Source organism: Micropterus salmoides, unplaced genomic scaffold, assembly GCF_014851395.1.
Source record: "Micropterus salmoides isolate LMB-PRFRI ecotype aquatic unplaced genomic scaffold, ASM1485139v1 Ms_hic_scaffold_6, whole genome shotgun sequence".
In the NCBI taxonomy this organism is placed as follows: domain Eukaryota; kingdom Metazoa; phylum Chordata; class Actinopteri; order Centrarchiformes; family Centrarchidae; genus Micropterus; species Micropterus salmoides.
In genome coordinates, this window is record NW_024044348.1 from 34,448,567 (window position 1) to 34,476,208 (window position 27,642).

Here is a 27,642-nt window from a genome sequence, read left to right on the forward strand (position 1 = left end):
CTGAGGGAGCTCAGAGTAGAGCTGCTGCTCCTGGGAACGACTCTGAATCCCGCAGGGGGAGCTGGAAACATTTACTTTTTACCATTTTATCATCACTGGGTGTAATGACCTGCTGCAGAAATATTTTTTTCCTGTTTCCAAAGAATAAATCCTTTTGCTTCCTTTGCAACCTCCCGTTCATTCAGCTCATTCATTCATTGCTGGAAAGTGGAAAAGGTATTATGACACAAATGACAGCACATGTACGGTGCCTTTCAGTAGAACTAAGAATCTTTAACTTCATTTTAATTAAGCTTTTACATAATTTACATCACAGCAGCACTGCATTTCTAAGTCTGTAAAAGTGTTAGAGCCTCACTGTAACCCAGTTAGAGTGCAATTAACAGCACTTTGAAGAATGACATTTCCATTTGTATGGGCTGGTGTGGGAGTAGCCCTCCTGTTCCCTGCTGTGTCTACACGGGATAACGAGCGGGACCGTGCCCAAGGCTCCAAATGACAAAAGATTTTACCAACACCATCGGTTTCTCTCTTTGTGCGTGCCCACCTCTGCTGTGTTCCTCAGACATGCTCACAGGGTGTCAGTACGTTGTTCAAAGACAATTAGTGAGGCAAAACAAGGACTGCAAGACCCCGGGCTGTTGACACATTGTGATCCTGATCAGTCTTACATGAAGAGGGTTATCAAGACATACTAGCGCTAATGGAGTGGTTGCAAACGAACGGCCCGGCTGCACTTCACCAATCCTGTTGGATTTCCGTGAATGCTACTGTGCGCTGTGAAACATTTGAAGTTAAAGGAGGATAAAATTCAACCGATGTTGGGCCCTGTCATTGCTGCTTGGCTCTTGTCTACTGTGCCATCTTCTTCTGAGCCAAGATCCAAAGTTACCACCTCTTCTCTACCCACTTCTTACTAAATTTTAAAGACACATAATTTTCTTGAGCAAACTGTAATTACTCAGATTGTGATTCTGTTGAAAAAGTTAGATGCCTGAGGGGCCTCTCTGCGCCTGTATGATTCCCCCCACCCAACAGACACTGTGTTCACATGATTCTCTGCTGAACTGGATTGCAGATGTGCTTTAGAGCTCGGTAATCACCAGCTTGGGGCTTCTCAGCGCTCGGCACTAGTCTTTAACAGCATGTAAGCACTTACTCATTTGCCTTGTAATATCATGGTAGGAAACCTTAAAAGAGGCTACAGTTTATACAGAGACAAGCTAAAGATGCCGCCTCCCCCCACACAAACCGTTATGTTGCCAAAGAAACAGAGCTGTGTTTTTGGAGTGGCTCGCATTGGTTTTACCCGAGGAAATGAGTTTTTTAACCCTAGTTTTCTCATGTAGAAAATAGTGCCATTGCTGATTGGGGGAGACCTAGTTCAACCTGTAATCTGACTGTGTGAATCTGTGTGTGAGAGTCAGAGAAATGTATGCGTCTGCATGTGAACGTGGGAGGAGAGTAAAGTGGTGTTTAGCGAAGAGTGTTCATTCCTTTAATCTAGCCAAGTCTTACAAATGTTAATGTATGGAGATAACTAGAGGTCTGCTGTATCAAAGCCGCAGCTGGCCTTTCTCTGGTGTCTGGAAACTGTGTGAAAACTCTATACAGCTCATCTATCTTGTCCATCGTACACCATTAAACGTATAGGTCAGCACCCGAGCATTGTTTTCACTTTCATTTGTCATAAAAAGAGTTCAACGCAGGCATTATTATGTACATATACTCTATAACATGCAAGATGCTTAATGTTTAGAAAAATAATGTCAGTCTTTGGGTCAAAATGTTAAAAGCTGTGATTTTTTCACAGCGAAATAGTTCCACTTTTGAGGAGGCAACATCAGCTGTGACGTAGCCTATGGTGTAGCTACTGTGGCCGTGTACGTATTATCCCTAGCTACGCTGAAACCCCTTAGTGCAGAATTATAAATCTGTCTACACATCACACTTAGACACTAAGAGCTGAGATGTGGTGTCAATCCTTTGGTGCAGTTGTACTTAGAACTTTAGTAGCTTATGTTTTACTTTGTTGGGTCTGAAAGGCAGGTAACGCTTGTGTTTTATTAGTTGTTCTGTCTTTGGTATTTGCCAAAACATAGCGTACATTTTGACAAAAGAAAATGTAATCCATACACACACACACACACACATACACACACAGTCCCATTATTACCATTCCTGCAGATGGAATTAATTTCCCGTCATTATCATCACAGACACTTCCATCTGTTAACTGCTGGAAAAGAAAGTGGAGAGCTGGCAGATGTGTTAACACAGCAAGTGTGAGAGAGAGAGATGTAATGGATGGGAGGAAGTTAATGAAGTAACTTCAGACAGTTGGGCCTTTCACAGTGTTATTGTTGGAATGCAGTGGAAATTAGATGATATGTACTGCAAAAAGACTGAATTGTACAATATAATCTCATATTCATGTTGTCTTAATAACTACCAAATCATTTTCTAAAGGGGTCTAAAAAGTTCTGAAATTATTTCCCAGCGTTGCGGGATGATTACGCTGATACTGTTTGACAAAACTAGCTGTCAAAAAATAAAAAAAAGTAAGTGTTTCATCTTTAAAAGAGGATTCTTTGATGAGGTGTATGTTATTACAGGTCAGGTCTGTTGTAAATGCCAGGCAGAATGACAGATGAAAAGATGGGTAAATGAGAAGCGACAGCAGTGTGTGCTGATGGGAGACACCTCCTTTGACCTCCTCAAGCTCTGTTTTGAATTCCAATCTATTTTGGGAGGCTGCGGCTATTTTTTACCAAGGACCTGCTCTCTCTCTCAATTCAAGTCTTTGATTTAATATATTTTAATCATGGCCTGAGGGGAAACTTTCATTCCACCCTGTGATTGCAGATTCAGCCTTTACGTGCGATGCCGGCGGAGCAGGTAGCTGTGGAGTATCTAACTCAGGGTGGTTTTGGCAGGTATTGATGTGCTGGAGTTCAAACCATTGACACTGCAGAACAAAACTCTCCACCACTGGACCGTGTGGACCTTACATGTAGTCAAAATAATTAAGTTTGACAGTTTACTTCCTGTAAAACTTCCCATCGCGCCACGGAAGATTGATGGAAGGAGAAGATGATTTATGGATAGATGAAAGTTGTGCTGGCAGCTGGATGGTTTGAGAGATGGTTGGATGGATGGATGGTTAGAGGGATGCAAGGGGATGATGATGGCAGCCTGCCACGTATCCAGGCACTGTTTTGACAACAAGAGCCTGACCATGGCTTCCCTTTTGTCCTGCCTCTGTTTATTTTGCCACCTGCTAGTCTGGGGGGAATGGGGTCAGCTCAACATTAGTAGGGTCCAGTCACCCACACACGCACACACACACACACACACAGAAAGTTCACAGGTCATTGGGTCAGTGAGTGTATGTGTGTGTATTTTTGATACATTCAGTGAGTGTGTGCTCTTATGAATGTGTGTGTGTGTCTGATTGCACAGCTATTTTGTGTGCGTTTGGTGGGTCGTGGAGTGAATTAGGTAGAATTCCTGAATCTTCAGTAGCTCAGTCTCTCAGTTCAGAGGGCAGCTATGGCCGCTCGCCTAAAACAGAGACCCACAACACTGAGCTAGTCTGCTGCGATGACAATATGGTTGTAAGCTGGACATTAATTTGCTTTATAATTCCTCTGAGGCCAAAACATGAAAAGAAAGGCACAGTAAATTAAAAATGTGCCTTTTTCTGCAGCAGGGAAAGAAAATTGGATGTTGACGTGGCTTGTAAAACATTCTGAAAAATGAATGTAGCCATATGTGTGTGTCCACTGAATGAAACGTTAGCTGGCTATTCCAAAGTAGTAAATACAATGTATGATAAGTAAGTGTCAAGTAATAGATGAAGTAGTGAATGAGAAGAATGCTTCTTGATTTTGATTTAAATCCCAGGTAAACATTTCCAAGAGAAAAAGTATTACATTTCAAAAATGTGTCTAAATCAATCCTCTGTTTAACTTCCTATTAAATTATATTAATCAATCCCTAAAATATACCCTTTTTGACCTTTTCGAAATTGAATGAAATATGGGAAAATAACAATTACACAATATACTTTGTTTTGAGAAAGTGCACGTACACTGGACAGATATCGCATTAGAAAGAAAGCCAGGAACCTGATGTTGTAATTGATATGAATATGTCATCAAGTCCTGCAATGTAGTCTGCTTTGAGTAAATTATGTTTTGAAGTAAAGCCCTAACCTGGATTTAACTCTAGCTGAACACATGATTTAAATTTTGTTAAAATCGATAAAAAAAAACAACTCAGCTCGCCGTAAAAATTGCAATTTCACGCTATTCTGTTTTCCAACTAAATAAGACATCCCCTCCCCTCAATAGCTGTATGCTCTCGCACTATGCACATCTGCCTAATGTTAGGACAAAGTTAGGTGGTAAGTGTAGGTGGGGCTGATCAGTGAAATGTGTGTTAGCTCTCGCATTAAAGTTGGAATGAATGTTGGCTTCACTCAACAGCTGCTCCAGCAACACTGTAGCTCTGTCAAGGTCAGGTAGAGGAGACTAGATAGCTTTGTGCTATCAAATATCAGGTGTTTTTTGTACAGTATTTCAGGTACATGATTTTTATGTCATTATGGCAGCTGTCTGTCTGTGTATAGACTAGACATGTTGTCTTTGGAAGCAGTAACTCAAGCAACATGTACAGTTCATACCACTGGTGCCATGTACATTACTACATGCAGAAGGCCTGTTTGAATTTAATGACAGCCATGCAGCTTCTCCAGGGTGCAGGAATCCAAAAGAACTATTGCATTCCTGTATTGTTTGGTGGTGTGTACAGGACAGGACAGAGTGCAGAGGTACCAAGACCTGTAATGATTTAATACACATGAGAGAATCATTTGTACTAAAACTCCCAAATTTACAAAGACACACCTATTGAACACAATCTTTGTGACATGTCCCCTTTGCTTTAAGCTGTAAATACATTTAATATTATGTGTGTCTAAACACTGTTTTAAAAAGTTGTATGGTCAGTAGTCTCTAATTGTCAAATATTTATTATTATTTATTCGTATAATATTACAAGTACTAATGTAAACTTCATCTGGAATCATGTTTGTGGGTTTTTGTGAGTGATGTGTGGTTTTCACTCATTGTCCTTGCCTTTTATGTGTGTCTCCCAGTCAGGTTTGATCCGTGTGTCTCAGGAGGAGTATTTGATTGCCCCGCTACCCCAACATCTAGCTGAACAACATAACTACAGCGCCCCTGATGGTCACCACCCGCATGTAGTCTACAAACGCTCAGCAGAACACATTGTCCACAGAAGATCCAGCAGCCCATCTAGTACCAGTTCTTCTGGACCTGACAACCCATACCTTTACCATCACCATCAGCAGCAGCAGCATCACCATGAATACCTGCAAGGAAAGCTGCAGAGGCAACACTTCTGCGGACGCCGCAAGCAATGTATGTAAGGGAACCTTATATTCCTTATACTTCACCTTCTGATAATTGTGTGTTTATGTTAGCTATTTAAAACAACAACTCTTTTTTAACATTATGATTTATTTCGGCAGTGAATTCATGGGGTGAATTTCCAGTCACAGAAATATTAAAATCTTTGCTAAATCCTTTTATTAACATTTCAATAAGGATTTAATATCTTAAAGCACTGAAGAGAGATATTCCTGAGATACTAGTAGCATCTCTATGTTCCTTTGCTATTGTAATTTTATGGTGTAATCCATCATATCAACCATGAGATATATAATATGCATATGGAAACCAAGGACAGACTCAACAGAATCCACTCAGGTAGATAGGATGCAATGATATATTGTACAATCCCCACGCATTGTAACATAATATAATGATATGTGCAATTTCCATGTTACTATGTGATATGTAGTATACAATGTAGGTCCTACTTTAATAGAGTAAAGGTAGTATTTGACTGGTCATTGATTTTTTGCCAAAAGGGACAATTCTATTCAAATTCTATTGAGCCAGGGTAGAAAAGGTTCTGAAAAGCATGTCACAGTATTACAGCATTATCACCACCTCATAACATGTTCTAATTTAATATTTAAAAGAGCAGTTAACCCTAAACCATTGCAGTCTCTTGATATGTACACATTCATTTTGAAGACTAATGTCTGTATTAAATGACCATTGTAATAGAGCTGCATCAGCATGCGGCTACTCAACCCACAGGTCAGTTTACCGTTATATCTTTCCTTCTAGTGGTGAGAGGTAGGAAGCTGTGTGGGGAGTGAATTTCCTGTCCTTTCAACACGAGTCTGTACTCTTATCACCCGACACGAGCCAGGAAAAAGACAGTTCACTCATTTGACCCTCACTGCCAAGTTCCTCCTCTCCCTGTCTATGTCTATCTCCCTCATACCCTGTCTGTCTCTCCTCCCTTCCGTCCTTCCCTTTTTGCCCTCCTAGACGCTCCCATGCCTCCTGCTGAGGACCGCTTCATCATGCCTGATGAGTTTGCGATACCTGAGGCAGAAGGGCCAGGAAGGGCAAAGAGATCGCCCATTAACTCCAACAGGGTGGGGGGCCTGAACGTGGAAACCCTGGTTGTGGCAGACAGGAAGATGCTGGAGAAACACGGCAGGGACAACGTCACCACCTACGTCCTCACTGTCATGAATATGGTAAGGGTGGGAAAAAGTAGCCTTTGTCATCTTCTAATTGTGGCTTGTTGGCAAACTGTTCAGCAGAAGTTACATAGGCTAGCTTTAAATTTGGTTTTCAAAATCTTACTAACTTTAAGTTCTGTCTAAATGAAATTCCTAATGGATATAATTTAAAATTTTGCAGGAAGGTTAGCATGTCTGTTTCAAGCTGGTTTCTCTCATAATCAGTGTTTTTATATTAAAATGTTTGCATTGTACATCATACGATACAGTAGACAAGCTAACCAAGATGAGAGCATTGTTTGCATCCTAAGGCTAAATAGTAGCTTGTATCATAGGATACTACTGAACTGTTTTCTACTCTTTTGCAGGTTTCCAGTCTTTTCAAAGATGGCACCATTGGGACAGACATCAACATTGTGGTGGTTAGCTTGTTACTACTGGAACATGATCCTGTGAGTGGGTGCACACTACAGTTTGCAGTAAATGAGCACTGGTGATCTGGTAATTCATTCACTGAATCAGTCTTACTCTGTATCTCTATTTCTCTCCTTCGATTTCCAGCTGGGCTTGACTATCAATCACCATGCTGACCAGTCCCTCAACAGTTTCTGTCAGTGGCAGTCAGGTCTGGTGGGCAAAGGGGGTAAACGGCATGACCATGCCATTCTCCTCACCGGATTGGACATCTGTTCTTGGAAGAATGAGCCCTGTGACACCCTGGGTAAGACTGCTCAGCTATCCACAACAAGCTGAACCTTGTATTTTCTAGCCAAGTGAGATGCAGTAGTTGATAGTATGTGGTATAATGACAAAGTTCTGTGAAATGTGGGAGCTGTCTTCAGCAGTGACAACTTGAATACCACTTGAATGACATAAATGTTGTAATTTTGGGCATGTGGACAGTTTAGCAGTAGTAGTGATAATGTGGGTGTGGAGGAGTAATGGAAGTTTGACAGGTGCAAGCGGATGAGACTATAAAAGAGGAATAGCACTCATTTGTCACTGTGACCAAAAGCTAAACTTTACTGGAGTATTTAAACACTCACTCATGTGTGATTTATTGGCAGTTTGCCTTTCTTGGATAGTGACAGTGTAGATGCAGACAGGAAACATGGATAGAGAGAGGGGGTATGCAACAAAGGTCCTTGGCCAGAAATGCAAACATCACTTTGATTGAACTGTCACTTTGGGGGGAAAGAGCTCATAAAAAGTAACATGTCGTAGTTGTCTGTCAAATCGGAAAAACAGCAAGCACACCAGGGTTTGGGTGAGTAAAATTAAAAATCTGCAAAAAAGCAACAAATATTGAGCAAGAACCATGCTTCACCATGTCTGAAGTGAACATGTTGCACTTTAGGGTGAACTTATGTTCAGTTTATGCATGAATGAATCTTAAAGCTATGGTAGGGAATTTATTCCAGAAGCTTTTTTAAATTATATTTGTTTAAATTATTTTTAAATCCCAGCAGTAATCAATAAATGAAATGCTGTGACACAAAAATGAAACAATCTGCAGGGTTCCCATGCATCTTGGAAAACCTGAAAAAAAATTGACCAATTTCCAAGTCATTGAAAATACCTGGAAAATGAGAGACATGACATTAATTAAAGTTACCAAAACTCTGAATAATTTAAGTTACATTATCTTCCAAAGGTAAATATCAGTCACTGCTGGCTGGTAACTGTGGTAGTTTTTATTAGATTTATAGATTAATGCTTACTTCTCAACTTGTTTTAAGTACACGAGGGACCGCTAGGGTCCCCGTAATGAAAACATTATCATCAGAGGACGTATGCGTAGGCTCTGTGCGGACATCTGCGTGCTCCCCATTTTTTGTGACCCCGCGGACAAGTCCCCCTACGCTACCAGGCCACCAAGTGATCTACTATGCATGGTGGATCAAGTCCGCCAGGCGGACTCAAGAAAGTAGTATAGACAGAAGAAGAAGTCCGTGGCGTCCGCAGCTGTCAATGTATGCGTCCGCTCTGAAGTATATTCGAGGCTTCAGAAAGCTAAGGTTCAGCAGAATGCTGGGATTTGTTAGTTGGAAAAATTGTAGGCTATTATTTGTTTAGTTACTGGTGTTCAGGCAGCAATGGTTAAAATATTAGAAAAGCACTTGCTAAGCACAGAACACAAAGGGCTTTACAAAAGAAAACAGACAAACAAAAAAATACAATATCAATGCTATGAAAATAACAATATTAAAATATAGCATGATATAGATGATTTTATTGAGTTATAGCAGTCGCTCTTTCATGCATGAATTATTAAATCACAAAGTAATAAAGCTAATTTTTGGAAGTAAATAAATTTTTTATGTTTGTTTTTACTTTTAAACAAGTTAAAAACTATGCATATAAACTTTTCCCTCTATATATTTAATTTTACATGCATCAATAGCATCAAATGGGATTCAATGGAACTCAATATAGGTCCAAAAAACAACCTAAAAAAAATGTTTTTAGGTCAACCTAAAAAAAACGTTTACCAAAAGCAAGTGGTATAAAGTTATTCAAGTGGAAATTATATCCATCCATCCATCGTCAACCACTTATCCTGCGTACAGGGTTACGGGAGGCTGGAGCCAATCCCAGCTGACATCGGGCGAAAGGCGGGGTACACCCTGGACAGGTTGCCAATCCATCACTGGGTGCAAATTATATCATAATTTTAAATAAAACATACAAAATAAGGCAGAATATACCCATTGGCACATAACGTACACAGAACAAAATATACAAGAAATATATAATTAAAATCCGTTTTATTAAATTAATACTATTTAGTTGATTTTTTTTTTTTATTTGTCCACTTTTCTGAGAATAGAAGGATTTTACAGAACTGGGTTTATCTCCACTATGTTGGACATAGGGGAGGAAGTGATAACATAATAATCAAATGGAATTGTAGACAAGGCTACAGGGGTCCGCCACATGGTGGTTGAGACATAGTACTATAACTTAAATGGTTCAAAATGGCTTCAAAATATCTTTCCACTGTAGTGGACATCATGCATGAAAGGGCTAGAAAAGAGTGGGAACTATGATCTGTTATCTGTGGCTGTCGCAGGTCTGTAATAATAAACACGGCCAATCATTTAATTCGTTCCTACCATATCTGCCCACCCGCTCGCACTCCGCCTCTGTTTGGATACTCTACTCAGTCTCTTGCTAACTTCTCCAACGTTGCATACCCTGTTTTTAAGGCTTGTAGGAACAAAAGACAGCTGGACATCAATGTAGCCAACTAATCTTGGCTAATATCTTAATCATATTGCTTTCACACCACCAATTACTAGTAATGTCAGCGCAGCACTTTATCTCATTAACTGCAGGAGGTATAAAAAAAAAGTTAAATGCACCTCACAATAAGAATGATTTATTAGCTGTATGTAACTTCAGTATGTCTGAAAAAAAGGCAGCACAAAACTAAGCCAAGACAGAGGTCAAGAAGTATTGGCTTTGAGAGAAACAACACAAACACAGTTATGTGTGACCCAAATTCTGCCTGTGTTGTTGAAGTTGAGCATCTGGCTCAGTATCATCAGCCATTCTTCAACTACATTTTGATGTTTTTAAAGTAAATGTTCTTATAGTTTTGGGTCCATTGGGAGAAACTGTTGCCAGAAAATGAGAACAAACTGTGACCATTTTCATCAGCTTGTTAGTTACAGTAAATCTCACATCTAGGATCATTTATCTTTTTCCTAATGCTGTCAATATCAGCAGTAGTCCTGTAACCTGATTAGATATCAAAGTCTAGGAAAGAACTTAAGTTAAGTTGGCCAGGACTTGTGTTTCACTTTGCAGCTGGAGTGAAATCCCCCTCCATGCATGCATCTATGCAATATGCAAATGTGATAGACATTTGTTGCCTGACAAATCTGTCAGGTTTCAACAGAAAGAAGGTGCTGTTAACCTCCGGCTCTTTATACCATCAGTATATTATAGTAAATAACTAAGTATCCCATACTCCTAACACCTTGTCCCTTTTCTTTTCCCTTGTCTTAAATAAATTTATTTAGGTTTTGCCCCAATCAGTGGAATGTGCAGCAAGTACAGGAGCTGTACCATCAATGAAGACACAGGACTGGGCTTGGCTTTCACCATCGCTCACGAGTCTGGACACAAGTATGTTTAACAAAAACTGCGTCACGACAAACTTAATAACTCAAACAGTTTCTGCACACCACATCACTTTCTGTATTCTACAGTTGGAAAGCTGCGTTCACAATCAAAGTTGACAAAAACACTGACAGAAATTGAACCTGTAGACTTAATCAGATGAAACTGTGTCATTTACTTTTGTGTCAAAGCAGTACACATTATCAGTCACTGCACTGGCTCTGTGCTGCGAGTGGATGTAAGGAATCTATATTAAATTAAATAAATGTGGCCTGATTTAAAGAAACAAATACACTCTGAAGTAAGAGCATTACGTTAGAGCACTACTTCATCAACTCCATGACACTTTATGAGGGAATAATGGAAACTGCCTTAGGCCAGACGTTTTCTGTGTTTGTGTTTGTACGTTTCCATTGAGATTGGAGGCCATTTATTTTTGATATTTTCTTTTATTTCATGTTGCAGTAAAACTCTTCTTTCTGTCTGGCATGCTCTCAATACAAAGTAGGAACAAAGTGTCACCCAGGTGATAATATGTCAGAATATTTACAAGCCGAAATATCCTAATGAATCTAGAAAGAAACATGTTGACTCAAGACTTAAAACTGTTCACTGACAAATTACTAAAGAAGTAATTGCTAAACATATGACGCAGAGATGAAACAGTCAGGGAGAATATCTTAGCTACGAGCATCAGCAAGCATACATCAAGCTGTATTTTTATGTTATTATATAGTATAACATGAAAAAGGTGAGTAAACAATGACATCAGCTGGATCATCACCAGAAAACCTGCCGTCTTCTTTCTCTTAAAAGCCCTCACTTTTGCTCATGAAGAGCTCACACTACATGTCAGTCAAAGTCTTTGTACCTTGTTATATGTAAACTTACCCTTTAAAGTCAGCAATTTATTTTAATTTTTCCCTCCAGTTTTGGAATGATCCATGATGGTGAGGGGAACCCTTGTCGCAAGACCGAAGGCAACATCATGTCTCCCACTCTGGCTGGAAACAACGGGGTCTTTTTCTGGTCCACCTGCAGTCGACAGTACCTCAGCCGATTCCTTGGGTAGGCCAAACGCCTCGCGCAAGTGCACAAAAACTGTTATTTGCCAGTCATTGCTCTTCCTGTCTGACATGAGTGGTTTGCTGTGTTCACCAGAACAGCCCAGGCATCCTGCCTGGTGGATGAGCCCAAGCAGATCGGTCAGTACAAGTACCCTGAACAGCTTCCCGGGCAGCTGTATGATGCAGACACGCAATGCAAGTGGCAGTTGGGCTCAAAGGCCAAACTCTGCAGCCTTGATTTTGTCAAGGTGAGATATCCTCTTCACAAAAAATTGGTTTAAAGCTGCTCTAATCAAAAGGTTTTACGTTTACAAATGATCACATGTAGTTTCACTCAGCTCCACAGAGTTTTATAGCATCTTTAATCTGTGATTGTTGATGATTGTACTCACAATTTTACTGTTTCGATTCACTCTAAGCTACCAGCTAAGACAAAATTAGCATTCTAGCTGGTGAACAAAGTGGAATATTTAGCACCCAGAGAGCCAGATGTTTCCCTCAGGAGTTGGTGGAGACCAAAAAAGAGATAAAAGGAGAATATGTAATGTACTTACATTCAGCAGTTGGACACCAATACTCCAACTGCCAAAAATTCCAAAAGCTAATTTTACTTTATATCTGTTAGATGCGTCAAATGACAAATGTTTGCTTTCAAGCAAATATACTGACAGATGTTTCTGCTGCCCCTAAGTGGCCAAAAAAGGTTTAACCAAGGTATTCTCTTGACTGTAACTACTGTGAGTCTCTTTTTTGAGAAAGTTCTGGCCAAAATGGTAGAATAATTACCGGTATTTATTTATTAATTTAACACACTATACTCCAAGACACTATACTCTAAAGAAAGAAGAGTAAGGAAAGGAGGAAGGATCCGTCCTACAATAGTTCATCAAACTAATCCTGTATTGTGCAGTTACAAAGAAACAAATCAATAGCAGTTGAATAGTCCTGAATTTACATGGACCCCAAGTGTTATTCATGTGCCTAAACTGAGTCTCACTAGATGAGCCACCAGTAATGAGATCATATAGGGGCTGCAATTAATGCAGTGCTAAATTGGCCCTTTATTAATTAGTATGGTCTTTTGCACAACAACCTTAAACCCCCCCACATCTGACCCTCCATTAAAATGCATTCCATCATTTGAATGGGAATTACCAGCCGCTCACCCCTGAAGCCTTGTGGTCTTGGTATAAGCCTTTATGTGCATTCAGTGATGTTGATTCACATGTAAATGCTGTTTAAAGTATGGGCTTTCCTCTTTAGGACTGTACTGGCTGGGAAATCGACGTTCCCCAATCGTACCTATGACGGATTAGCACACATGGCATCGTCTTGGCTATTCATGACTTCTCTAAATCCCTGCTATGTTTCCCTAACAGAACTACTACATCTGCATTTCTTAGACGTGTATGCAAGTTGGTGGGTGGTAAATGAACCTGCACATATTAACGGTGGATTTGGGGCTGCCTTTTGTCCCCCTGTTTTTGTCCCTGATGGGCTCTTGTAGAATGATTTTCAGTATGCCATTGACAACCACCTGCTCTGCATCAGAGAAGCAGATCAGCACGAGGACAAAGACTCAAACACAAACACACACACACACACACACACACACACACACACACACACACACACACACACACACACACACACACACAAACCAAAGCTGCTCCTCTTGCTCTTACCCTCCCTTCTTTCTCTCTTGTTGCCAGTTGCAGTTGGGCGGGTTGCCAGACTCTGCCGCCTGTCTTTCGACCCCGGCTCTCCCTCTGTGCTCACTCGCTCGCTCTGTCTCTGTATTGTTGGGTCAGATGACACATACAATTATAGCCCGTTTCATTAAAGAAGTACAGTGATTAGATTTGACATCGAGGCTTTGTGGAGAAGCTTATCCCCGGTTATCGGGGCGGTGGGGGCTTATTGACCAGTGTGATGGTGGTCCTGGCAAGAAGCAGGTGCTGTCGGGTCAAGTAAGAGGAAAGGGAGGAGGAACATGATGCCAAAAGGCTGTCAGTCCACGGTCAAAGGAAGAACACCATATCTAAACGTATAGACTTTTCATCCAGTGTGTTTATGTGTGTGTGTGTGTTTGACTTGTTTGACAGGACATCTGTAAGTCGCTGTGGTGTCATCGCACAGGGCACCGGTGTGAGACGAAGTTCATGCCTGCTGCAGAAGGTACCAGCTGTGGCCCTGACATGGTGAGCCAATGTCTTCTTGTTCCTCACAGCAGCCAGTCACTCATTCTGCTGTTTTTTTCAAAACTATTTTACTCACCGGTGCTCTAATTGCACACACACACACATTACATTACTGAGCATACACGACAAATTCAAGAGGACAAACAAACAAAAAACTGAACTGGGACTGATGATTGGGTATAATTATGATCTAGTTGTACTAAACCATAATCATCCTTAAAGTGAACATACTCTCACTTTCCGGAGCCAAAGTAAATCCTTGCAAACCTAAAAAGGGAGAGGAGACAGCTCAAACCAAAACTTTATTTGGGCAATTACTTGACTAAAAGTCAATTACTAACATCAATATAAACTCAGTTATGTTTTCATGCTTGCTGCTCACGCATGCATGTTCCTACAAAAGCATTTTTATATTCTCAGTTCTCCCAGCTGGACACACAACGGCCGTACTTCTTCGCATATCGAAAGATGATATTCAGAAAGAGAGAGAGGTGGTGATGTGTGTGAGTGCAGGATCTGGCTTGGAACGGCCCGGGTGTGGTGCATTTGTATGTGAGTGTGTGCGTGTGTGTTTTGGCTTTAGCTAGAGAGTCTGGGTGTCCAGGTGTGGTACTGGGCATTTGTCCAATCCAGGAAACTCAGGCAAGAAGCCCAGGCCAATGCTCAAGTAATGATAAGAATGCTATTTCTGTGTGTCTTTTTCTCTGGTTTCATTTCCATCTCTCTCTCTTTTCTCCAGTGGTGTCGGAGGGGTCAGTGTGTTAAATACGGGGAGCATGGTCCTAGGGCGGTCCATGGTCAGTGGTCAGCCTGGTCTCAGTGGTCTGACTGTTCCAGAACCTGCGGAGGTGGGGTCATGTACAGGGAGCGCTCCTGCACCAGCCCAAGGTACGCACAACCACATAATCTTCTATTAATCTAATTCATCACCTCCTTTATAATGCTATTAACTAGCCAAACAGGACAGAGTGATACATGCTGTCATACAGCTGCTTCTGAGATGAGAATGTGAGTTGCAGTTGGGGCCAGAATGCAATTCTTGAAAGCCTCATGTCCCAAAATCCTTCCTTTCTGAACACCTGAATGCACTGGCTGCCAAGTAGCTGTCATCACAGACATGCACACACATACTGTACTTGCACGCACACACACATGCACCTGATAACAGCTCTCATCAGTCAGGCTGACAGTCCAGACAGACAGACTATCTCTCCCCATGCTCCAGACAGAAAACCTCCTAATAGCATGCTCTTTTCTCTGAAAGCTGCCAAGACAGTCAGCGAACGTCCCCTATTGCTGCTCACTCACACAAACATAATTCTACATAATTCTGCAGACCCAGATCCCACAGTGCATATCTCTTTGCTAGCAAAGGGCTCTGTGCATGTCATTACACGCACGTGAGAGATCCTCAGTTTTGATGTTGTGTTTCAGACCTACAATCCCTCATTGTTATTCCCAGAACACTTGGGCGATTTATTAGATGTTTTGTAGGCCTTTATTTCACTTTCATACAATGGATTACTAGATTTAGTGTTGTTCTGTCACTACGGTGCGATCAGCTAATTGATTGTCTCGACCTGCAGTGAGTTAGCCAGCACCCACAAAACTGGCATTTAAAATTTAATACAGGACATGCTAGATGTCTGAAATGGGATATTCAGTGGGAGTATGTGTAAACCGTAGACCAAAGTCAGTCTGACAGAAGTCTACTTAACCACTGATGTTATGTTGCAATTGTTTGCAATGTTGGAACAACTTTTATTGCTGTTAAGGGTTTAAAGTCTTCTTCTTGAAGAATGTGTGTTTATACTAACAATTTCCTCCATACTGTAGTTAAGGAACAGTCAGGATGTGGATGGTGGAACCAATTAACATTGTTTTTATTTTCGCCTGTGGGAGCCATGGCCAATCATCAAGAAACAAAGTCAAAAGAAAATTCCTAGACAGCACCTCTGTTTTTCCAATCTGTTTAAGTAGCTAGCTGTCAAGAGCATTTTAAGCATTCTATTTTATTAAAAAAGGAGGAGGAATTGATTTCTAGATCTCGGCGAACGGTTAGCATATTTAATGCATGGATCAATCTGTGGCTCTATGCACCCACAAAAAACTCATATTCATGCACTTTAATTGGGAGACAGATCTCAAACCTCATCACAAAGAGTCTGTAGTTTGGTTTGCACTGTTATTGATCGCCATTGATTGACCACAGTGGCACGCCACATCCAGTCCTACATGTCTGCACAAAGATTTGTGTGTTTGAATGCAGGTGAGATGACTTTGTCATGACAAGGATTCTAGGGCCGATCTCATAATTTCTGTTGCTTCTCTATACTGTCTTTTAGCCAAGTAGTTCCTGCATAATGAATTTGAAAATGACTTCACAAACACAGCATCTTTTCCTCGCACGTAGGCATTTACACAACCTCCATGGTTGTCAGTCAAATACACAAGAGCCTAAACACTAAGTCACCATAGTACAATACTGTATTATAGAAACATCCAAAGAATATAATGCAATTTAATAGATATAGCCTCAAGGAATTGTGAGTTGAATCAAAACAGTCAGTGCTTGACCTAACTTAAATTTTAACTTCTTATATTGCACACGCTTCAGCTGTCTTCAGCGCTTCCACTTTCCACTGACATTCCATAACATTCTAACTCGTCAACTGACATTTCAGCTGCTTCCATTTTTTGCTCTACAAACGTGCTTTCAGTGGTTACACATTACAACAGCTAACAACTAACAGTTTCAGTTCTTCTGCTTTTAGTGATTGAACTTCAGCCGACATATCAAGTCCTTTTAATGCTTACACTTCAACTGACACAAACCCTTTCAAGTCTCACTCCATTAAGGGGCTGATTCAGATATTCAGACACTACTGTATATTGTCCTCTTTACTTTTTACACTGGCTTCACTGCTCACTTAACATCCAGGCTGACACTGATGTGGCTGTTCTGTCCGTCACAGCTGACTCTTCTCCTAATCCCTGCTAGGGATCAAAGACCAAAAAGTTTTCCGAGGCAGGCTGGCCCTCATATGATACACATTATACACCATGACTGGCAGACCAAAAAGGGCCACAGAGCCCTTTCAACCAGATTAGCTGTCAAGTTCATTTATCATTCCTGTGGCACTAAAGAGCCACAGGAAGCCAAACTGTGAGTTATGGGTTCAATGGGACAGAGAGGGGAATGAAAGATGGTGAAGGTCTCCCATGTGAAGACAATAAAATTGGGCTGGTGTATGTCTTACTGTAGTAAGGCATTTCTTCACCTCTGTCACCATCCTTAACCCTAACCCTAACTCTTCACCTCTGTCATTATCCCTAACCCCACCACCACAACACACACCTCCACCAAAATAATTCAGCCACCCAAACACACTCCGACCTTATCCCAACAGCAGCTTGTACCTCCGAGTCACGTTTTAGTCCATGACTCATGACATTCAGAGTGTGTTTGTACCCAGTAATCTGTGATTATTTTGCCAGGCCCCCTCTGCTCTTAATCTGAGCAGAACAGGAAGGATTAGCCTGAATATGACTGTCTTTAATGTCATCTTCACCCCCAAATTGAACTGTCTGGAAAGCCTGGGCTGTCTTCCTCAAAGAAGACACTCAACACTACATACAGATTCTTGTCAGACTTACAGTGTGTGTACACATATGCATTAATGACATGTATATGAATCCATAACTCAGATTTTAGACAAAACCTGATCAAATCCTGTGTGGTTTGGAAGTTGACCATACAGACAGCTTCTTGTACATTTTCACCTCTGGCCTACTACAAAATCTTCACTCAGTGGGAGCAGTCTTAAAAATCCTTAATGTGATCCTGCACAAACTCATCCATTTTATGAGGGCACCATGTATCCTTGCTCAGTCTTGTAAAAGAGTTCTATGGGATCAGCCGATTAAAGCCTTCCCTTCTCGGAGTTGCTCCAAGACGGAAAATGACTCTTCTCCCCTTCCCTCCCTCCCCTCACCTCCCTCCTCCATTCCCCATAGAACACCTGCCAGATCAAACACAGTCAACCTAATCTTCCCCAACAAGCCTAGGAGATTAGGTTCACGATCTTGACCCGGTTTTGTAGGGAGCACATTGTCACACACTCGACAATGTGCACGATTTAAAGGGAGTGGGGGGGTGTATGATGATGGGCCGATGGTACTTAGATAGAACCGTGTTTGTTGTAGTCTCCCGGTAGACTTGTAAAGGGTTAGGCCTGCAGCAAAGCAGCAGAATGTGGATCTATGTGGGAAGTCGTGCGAGGGGCAAGGAGGGAGCAGGTGACTCAAGAAGAAGACAAGACTAGACATGATGACCTCTGACCTACAGTCTCAGCTCAGTATCAGCTTCTGTCGCTGGGCAGATTTACTGTGCTCCTGGGACATTTAAGCATCCTTAAGAGTCCTGAGGGCTGCGCTGGAGTTGGGGTGTAGAGACAGAAGAGGAATGACTGAAACACAAACTGCAATCTTGTCATATCTGATTTCTGTCTTGTTGTTGGAAGTATATTTACAGTTGAGAAACCAGGAGTGTTGTGAAACTTAGATTTGTGAAGGCAAGATTTACCATAATCAATGATCAACCCTTCTTAAGTAAACTGTTCCTCTTTGCTGCTCGCCTCTGATCAGAAGAAGGAAGTTTATAGTGTAGTCCGATACTGGCCTGCCGTAAGCACATTACCATATGGGCTGCATTTGTCTGCCGCTCAATAGGATCAGGCCTACAAACCCCATCTCCACCACCACCAAGGGAAGCAAGACCGGCACAGAGCAGATTTACACACATACACACACCTTGAATGGAGCTCCATCACTCTTGGCAGCTAAGTCACTGTTTGATTGAGTCCAGGTCTGAATGGAAGGGATGAACGGTTGGAGTTCAAGAAAAATGCAGAGAAGAAACATGCATTTTTGCTTCTGATTGTTGCTGACATTCTTCTCATGTAGACATTTTCAATACTGCTGCATTGGTGAAGGAAATGCAAAAGACGATACGTGCCTCTAGCTACATTCTACTCCTGCTGTTTCTATTAGAGACTTTTTCAGTTCCTTTTCCAAAGCATTTCATTACGTCGTAACACTCAGTGAATTGTTTTTATTAGACATGTTTGATCAGCATGATTCCCCAGTCTGTGCATGTGTGTGTGTGTGTGTGTGTGCAAGACACTTGGTAAATAGCTAAACTCAATTTTCTCTGCTGGTGGTTGTGTTGGAATGCCTGGTATGAGTTTTGAAAGCCTGGGAAGTCAGACATGGCATCCTAATGTTCACTAAATGTCAAGCCTGTGCTTGTCTTTTTAAGCTAGTCTTTTTCTTTGTGCTGATTACTTTTATCTTTTTAATGGCATTATAAAGCTCCATTGCCTGTTTATGGTCTGTACCAGCTATTCCCATGTGTATGGCATGGAAACGCATAACATACAAACTTCTCTCCGACAGTTCTATTTTAATCCTCCAAAACTTTAAACTCTAACTTACACTTTGATCAGGGCTAACACTACGCTGACAGATAAGATGGTGTCATTTTGATAAATTAAGGGTGCACTTTTGTCATGGATGAAGGAAAATCTAAGAGTCAATAAATAATGGATGATAACATCTTGGAATTTATTATGCTATAAAAGACTTTGTCTTGGCTCATCAGTCACACTGACTGGGAGATGCCAGTGTGCAAAGTTGCCTTCTGAGGCCTTACAGATACCCTGTTTAGTTATTTTATAAACAGACAAAAGTTAAGATTACTTTCAGTGTTTCTCACCAAAACCAATTATGTCTATCCTTGATTTCTCGCAAACATGCTGAGTGCATTTTCTTTCTCATAAAACATTAACAATTTTTTTTTAAATATTACTTCAGCAAGTGTTTGAAGACTCTCTCTTTGGCTTTTTGAACCCTTTTTTGCATTCTATCCAGATGTCCGCAAAACAGCAATGACATTGGAAAAAAAAAAAAAATACATGGAGGGAGTCGGCAAGATGATTATTTTTTTAAATTATGAACACAAATGTTGTTAACCAGCACTATGTATGTGTAATTATTTGACGTTTAAAGTCTAACAAGGGTTCAGTCTCTAGGGCTGAGGGGGACATTGGAACTGAGCCTGTTTACATTCATGTTTACTAGCTTACAGTTTTCTCCTTCACTTCGCCGCCACCAAATGTTGATTGGTGGAATAGTGTGAAACTGTTAGCAATGTATTGAATTGTCCATGCTCTTGTGCACATGCCTGATACAAGCAAGCGTAGTGCTACTACTGGCAGAACCTCCACACGGTACCTTTTCGCGTACACATGTATCTTGTCATTAGAAGCAACAGTTCAGTGCCCTGGTCAGCTGGCTTTATCTCGTCTGTGTAGTAGTATTACAGTAGGGATTGGTTTAGTGCTCTAGCCGTAATCATTTTTATTTGGCTTATTGATACATTGGTAAAAGTGTGATAATAAAACAAGCAGGACATTTCAGATATGTAAACCTCTCTTCATCTTCTCTGCATTGCCTTGTCTTCCACCCAGGCCACAGAACAATGGAAAATTTTGCTCAGGCTCCAGCCGTCTCAACCAGCTATGTAACACTCGGCCGTGCCCTCTTAACGCTGTGGATTTCCGAGCCCAGCAGTGCGCTGAGTACAACAGCAAGCCATTCAGGGGCTGGTACTACAAGTGGAAGCCCTACACCAAAGTGGATGGTAAGATGATCAGTTAATGTAAGACCCAACAAGCAGAATGTCTGTTCCTTCCTGTGGTTTACTATGAGGATGTTTTGGATAACATTTTTTGTCTTACATCCATCTTTGGGAATTGAGGAATAATTACAGATACTTTATGCCTTTTTTTTTTAACTAAGAGGTTCTCTTTCGTAAAAATACACTGTGCTTTTCAAGGATTATGACGACATCCCGTGATTTACTGTATTCTTGGCACATAATGCACAAGAAAAGAAATCTTACTGTTCAAAGAACACTGCGTTGCTAAATACACAGAGAATTACAGATTGCTCAGGGCATGCTTTTTCTTGTCTTAATTCTGGAGATCTTTTACATTGTGCACCCCGCTGTATTCTGCTAGTCCAAATCTTTTTTATAAGTGTCTGTAATGCCAACCTCTATTTACTGCTGCAATGATTAGGCCAAAAAAGCTGGAGGAAACTATCACTCTGTGTAATGTGCACAGGGGACATGTAGCCACCTGCACCCTCTGACACAGTGGGGATAGATTTAAAAAGGAAGCCTACGGGCCAGCTTTGTTACACAGAGCGAGGGAGCGAGAGAGTGCAATGAAGGAGAGCAGTGTGTTTGGCCGTCATCCCAGGCCTGTTTAAGCTGTTGATGAATGGGAGGTGATGTAGAGAGGAACAGATTCTGAACTGCCTTCTGGGACCTTGGGCCAAGTCACCTTCACTGTCATTTATTTTAATCAAAGACGGCTGTAGAGACTTGTCTGTGATAACTGATCTGAAGTACAAAATAAACCTGTAGCCCCACGTGAATACCCATGGGTGCGTTCATAGTCAGTTCCCATCTTTTCCACTTCAGTCTCAGCAGGAACTGTACATACTGTATGTGTAACAGGTTGCAGCACAGTAGCCACACTAACTCATAGAAGAACTTTGGTGAATCAGTACAATTCAGTGGCTCCCCAACAAAAGCCCTTTTTACTAATGCAACCTTGTTGTTGTGTATTTGTGTGTTTTGTGTGCAGATGAAGACATCTGTAAACTGTACTGCATTGCAGAAGACTTTGACTTCTTCTTTGCCATGTCCAGCAAGGTCAAAGACGGCACCTCCTGCTCTGACCACAAAGGAGATGTCTGCATTGATGGAGTGTGTGAGGTACGTTGTCTTTATGGATTCACAGTGCTGCCCAGTAAAACCGTGCTCTTGGACAATTTTCTCCTACTGCCACTGGTAGAAATGACCTAATTTCTGACATGACGGTACTAAGCAAATGCTATTTGTAGTTGACTGTCATAAAGTTGTAGGAGGGGTACAGATAAGTTTGATCAGAATCCAGTGGCACAGTGCAGTTTTGGGTGACTAACCAGGATTTGCTGGTTTGTCTTGAAAAGAAGGAAAACATGGGAAAAAACTTCTGTGGTGCAAAAAATTTTGACAATGGTATGCTCACATTCAGTTTAAATTCCAAATAAGAGATGATAATTGGGTTGAACTGGGTATTTGTTTAAAACCTGTCTAATTATCAAAAGCAGTCATGTTGCTTGCCCTACTTGCAGTCCTGTAAGGAGTAATTCTTGCCTATATGTCATCTAATTGCTTGTAGGATGCATGATGGCATAAGAAAAAGGTGCCAGATTTTTTGTGTGTGTTACTTTTGGCTAGTAAAAATGGATCCTGTGTGTTTCAGCATTAATCTACCACAGTATTTTGTCTGTTTTTCTTTGCACCTTACAAAGCTCTAATGTGTGTATTTTATTGCATGTTTGTCTTTTCCCTACATTTAGTACTCAGGTGCATTAGGTGCAGCTATGTGGAACAAGATGTCAACAAAGTTGGAATTAAAGTTGCCCCTGTTATCAAATAACATTAGTTTATTTAATTGACATGAGTACTTTCGAAAAGAGCTTAATTCTAACTCGAACTAACTCGACTTGATGGTACATGAGGTTTTTTTATGTGCAGGCAGTAGGCTGTGACCAGATTCTGGGCTCCAAGTCCACTCTGGATGTCTGCGGAGTCTGTAAGGGAGACAACTCCACTTGCAAATTCTTCAAGGGCCAATACACCCTTCAACACAGGGCTAACGGTAAGCTTGTCTTTGTTTGTAGAGTGTCTGTGCATGTTAGCTAGCATAAACTTGGTCCTTTCGGCAAGACAAAGGGAGACTTAACCGGACAAACAAGGACACAAAGAAAAACCATGCACAGACACATGCATCCCTCTTCATAATGGACTGACTCATTTATACTTGTGCAGTAAGACACAGACCAGAGATCAAGCTGAGTACGCAATGAGGTAAAGCAGGGATCAGTGTGATTGCATGGCTAGCAGGATTGTGTGATGAAATATGGTATTAGAATTAAAGAACAGCAATAAAAAAAAAAAGTCTAAGCATGATTCAGTCTTGACTTTCCTTCCTTCTCCTTTTTTCCCCTCCAGAGTATTACTCCATGGTTACAGTCCCAGCGGGGGCACGGAGTATACACGTCCAGGAAATGGAGGTCTCCACCAGCTACCTGGCTGTCCGCTCCCTGAAGAGAAGGTACTACTTGACCGGGGACTGGACTGTGGACTGGCCGGGGAAGTTCCACTTTGGTGGGACTGTGTTCGACTACCAGCGCTCTTTCAACAAGCCGGAGAGCCTGTATGCCGCTGGACCTACTAATGAGACGCTGGTGTTTGAAGTAAGCCGCCACTGCCGGATGATGTCCATTTGTGGCAATTGACAGTGACAGGGTCCCTGGCAGAGCTGCTGTGTCTCTTTTTTATTCCTGGATATGAATAGACTTAGATGAAAAAGGAAGTTTGGATGGTAGGGAGAATAGGGGTGGTTGTAGCTGTCTGCAATGCTTTTGTGGTGGATTAATTGTGTTTTGTGATTGGTTATGTCAGGGATGATCTGGGGATAGGTTGTTGTGTGGAAGGCTTTAATCAGAAAAATCTAAAGCTTTTGGTAGTTTGAAACAGCCTGTCCTGTGCAGAGCCGCCCTCTTTGTGAGTGACAGAAGGAAAGGAAGAGAGCATAAAGGTAAAGCGTAGAAGAAGACAACAAAGGTTCACAGCATATCTAGGATTAATTCAAATTAAGGCCAACAGTTTCAGTTTAGTCAAAACACACTGTCAACATTTTTCATAGAGACTAGTTCTTTGCTGATGTTGTTGTTCAAATGGTGTGTTCAAACACATGAAGATAAATGTCCCCTAGCTTTATTGGCACAACTATTGTCCGCTGGAGTGTTTGTGAAGTCTGTGTTTGTTAACCTCAAACACCTAATAACCAACTGTTCAGTTGTCAGCTGTAGCTTGCTGGCTAGTGTGTCTGGAGTATCTATGTGCGTGTGCAATGTTACAGCTCAGACTAAGGCTCAGACTGATCGATGTTTGGTCCATTTTCCACCTATCCGTTTTCATAGCGAGAAGCTCATCGTAGAAATTAGGCTCAAGATGTGTGGATTATCCAGCATCACTGGAGTAATGTGTCTGAAAGTGTTTCTGTTGAATATTAAAAATGTAAACGTGTGTTCAAACTGAAAGGGTTTTCACCTCAAATTTGACCGTTTTTGCAGTCTGTGTTGATATGCTCCAAACAGCTAATATACTCACTACACACAGCCCATTTGTGTGGAGCGTGCCTGTGTGTTTGCTTATGTGACAGCTTGGACTCTGACTGATTTCAGAACTCGGCCTCTTTTCTTTTTTTTCCTCCCCCCTTTCTACATTCATGAATTGAAGTCAGAAAGCTCAATAAGCATCTCCCCTCCAGCATGTGCCACCCTGGGCAAACTCACAACTGTATGAACTCAGTTTCAGTGCTGTTCTCCACTGTGTTGGGGTGGCAGCATGCATTTTATTGGCTGATATTGCAAAACCTGGACGAAAGCAAAAATCTGCAGATAGTAGGAAGGGTAATGATAAGTGTAAGTGAGAAAAGTGTTTTGTGTAATTGTGTTGAATTGATCCTTTAAGCACCAATAGAATGCCGAAAATAATGCAGACATCAGAAAGGGAGAGATGTGGCACAATTAGTCTAAATCAGCCTTTGTGCTACTTTCGCTATTCAGATCAGTCTCACATGGCAGAAGCTTGCCTGTTAATATGCAGTACAGGGTCTTGGTACTGCTGGCTCCAGTGTAAACACACTCACGTGTTTGTCCACGTACACATGCTCAAAGCCATGGATGTAGCCGCTATGACCGCTGACCTCAAAAGTGCTTAGTTGCAGCCATGTGATTCGAGGCTAATAGAGCGAATAAAATCCCCACGTACACTGCCCTTTAGAGTAGTGAGAGAAAATTAGATGGTTGCTTGGAGTGAGATGTTCTGCATAGGAGGTGATTTATGTACCTTTTTTCCCCCACGTTTTGTGGTGGGGGTAAGGAGTATCCTCCTGAGAGCAAAACTAATACTATTATTATTATCCTTATGACTCTGTAGGTTTAAGTGAATGGTGGTGGGATGTTCTTCCCACATAACTTTGTCAGCGAAAGCATTTATTTTCTCTTGAACTCTGAACCCTCCCGATGGAAACAGAAGTGGAAACCAGGTGAAGAGTAGACATTAGTTTTCTCCCCCTCCACTATGGGTGAAGTGATAGTCATGTAAAAGCTAGTCCCCTCAGTCCCTCAGGCTACTGCAATACTGTGGTTACAGCAGGAAAGATTGACATGTAAATCCAGGAGCAATACCAATGTGATATTTCCAAACCACTTGACTTGGTCACTTGTTAGGCCACCAGGAAATGTCTGAGTGTTTTTGTAGCTATTTTCAAAAAGAGACTTCTGCTTGTGGGCAGTTTAGTAGAGGAGCTGCTGTTGTTGGCATTTGAACGGCCCATTGTTGTTTCTTTCCGCAAGGAAGCTTGCAGAGTAGTAACAGCAACCTAATATTGTCATTCCCAGAAGAAAATGCAGGATAGATTTCATGATTATTATTATTATTTATGTCAGCAATTTCTGGATTCTGCAATGCCACAATCTTGCTTTCACTGAGCATGGTAATATGTAGGGATCATTCTGTTCTGTCAGCGTGCTAAAAATCATATTTTTAGCACGCTGGCGGTGTGGCTTTAGGGATGGCAATGTCGGTCTGTCGTGTGGTCCACCACTTTTGTCCCAGACTGAAATATCTCGACAACCATTACATGGATGGGCGGCGTGGTAGTGCAGTGGTTAGCAGTCTCACCTCACAGCAGGAAGGTCGTGGGTTCAAACCAGGGTCGTTCCAGGCCTTTCTGCGTGGAGTTTGCATGTTCTCCGCACGTTCTCTCTGGGTGCTAAGACATGTGGACTAGGTTGATTGGTGACCCTAAATTGTCCTTAGGTGTGAGTGTGACTGGTTGTTTGTCTATGTGTGGCCTCAGACACAACCAGGTGAGACACACTTATATTCAAAGTGAATTGTTATAAATATCAGGATCACACACCAAGCTACAAGTTTGACCCTCAAAATGTTCTGTGCAGTGAGCAATCATTGGGGATGTTTTGGGTTGGCTTTCTTTTGGTTTTAAAATAAAATAAAGTGGTTTAGATAATCAGGCTAAACTGCTGGTTTACTTACAGCTTATTGCATTTCTTGCCTTGTCATACTTCATTGTAGCGATGTCACTTCATTCCCAACACTTAGTTTGTTTGAGTATAGTTTTATCATAACCAACAGAAACAATCGTCAACAACAACCAAGAAGTTGTAATGACACTAAATATTTTTTTTAAGTAGGGACTTTGCAAAGTCTGACAGTGCTTCTCTTGCTTGTGTGTATGTCCCAGTCGTACATCTGTCCAGCAGAGCACTCAGCGGTAGCATGCTGCTGATCTGCTGATGACACGAGTGTAATCTCTATAAGTATGTCCTGTAATTACAAAAAGGAGAAAGAGGTTGATAGAGGGAGAAGGATAGAGAGAGGGGGGGGGAGTGAGATTAAAAGATTAAGAATTGTGCAATTGAACTCTCTGGATGTGAGAAGTTAAGGTCAGGGTACAGGGACTTTAACTGCGAATGCATAGAGCCAAATGAAAGAAGGGTTTTTTTCATGCCTTCATCTGTTTCACACATTCTACTCAACTGGCGCACACAGAAAAACTGAGAGTACATCGGGGAGGATACACACACCGATCACTCCCAGACCCTTACTCAGCTTGAAACACTCAAAGAAAAGCAAATGTTGAGGTGTGTGAGCATAAACTGTGACAAGGTGTTCTCATCTGCACAGCTGCTCGGCAGGTAGGTGGGGGGGGGGGAGGAAAGGGGAAAAGAAGTAACTAACAAGAGGAGGAGGAGGGAACAGACACAACATATGGCTGAGGTCTCAGTGGATACCAAGTAGGGCAATTACCCCTGAAATGACATTCTTGTGGTATGGCGAGGCAAGGTCATGCCAGTCTGGGGAAAAGCATTGACAAATGAGATTGATATCTGTGTCCACCACATTGTAATTCATCATCATCTCATCTCACTTGATGAGTGGTGTGGCAGTTGGGTTGTGAAAACCAAGACACTCTGTGGTCTGATGTTGTCTGTAGGAAGACCAATCACATCAAGTAAGCTTGAAAGGCACCTCCTCCTCCTGAATATTTCTCAAGGGAGTACGTGTTTCTTTCAATGTATGGTTCTTTTTTTCTGAAAACAAAAAGAACACAAGTTGATATTTGAAGCTGTATTAGAAAAGCCATTCAGGTGGTGCAAACATTCACTATAAATGAAGATTTTTTATATACTTTCTCTTGCATGTTCGAAATAAAGATTTCAAATCAAAAAAATCAAATCAAATCAAAAATCAAAACATTTCTCCAACTTAGATCCAAAGAAAAGAGGATGAAGTCAAGTGAACATGTCACTGCCATTGAAACACTTTAATGCATAAATTTGCTTAAAATGTGTTCCATGGCACTCAAGATGTGTATTGTTGTACCTGCATTGGCACATTTGA

General features: G+C 41.4%; 1 protein-coding gene across 1 annotated transcript in view; it reads left to right on the forward strand.

The window, feature by feature from the left end:
* Positions 1–27,642, forward strand: part of adamts18 (ADAM metallopeptidase with thrombospondin type 1 motif, 18) — a 57,848-nt gene that overhangs the window by 11,589 nt on the left and 18,617 nt on the right. Inside the window, exons 4-16 of the mRNA XM_038702188.1 lie at positions 5,162–5,447; positions 6,432–6,646; positions 7,000–7,083; positions 7,193–7,352; positions 10,660–10,765; positions 11,690–11,827; positions 11,921–12,074; positions 13,932–14,027; positions 14,767–14,915; positions 20,558–20,730; positions 21,743–21,873; positions 22,681–22,804; positions 23,158–23,402. Coding sequence (XP_038558116.1) covers positions 5,162–5,447; positions 6,432–6,646; positions 7,000–7,083; positions 7,193–7,352; positions 10,660–10,765; positions 11,690–11,827; positions 11,921–12,074; positions 13,932–14,027; positions 14,767–14,915; positions 20,558–20,730; positions 21,743–21,873; positions 22,681–22,804; positions 23,158–23,402 — 2,061 coding nt within the window. The remainder of the gene's footprint in view (positions 1–5,161; positions 5,448–6,431; positions 6,647–6,999; positions 7,084–7,192; positions 7,353–10,659; positions 10,766–11,689; positions 11,828–11,920; positions 12,075–13,931; positions 14,028–14,766; positions 14,916–20,557; positions 20,731–21,742; positions 21,874–22,680; positions 22,805–23,157; positions 23,403–27,642) is intronic.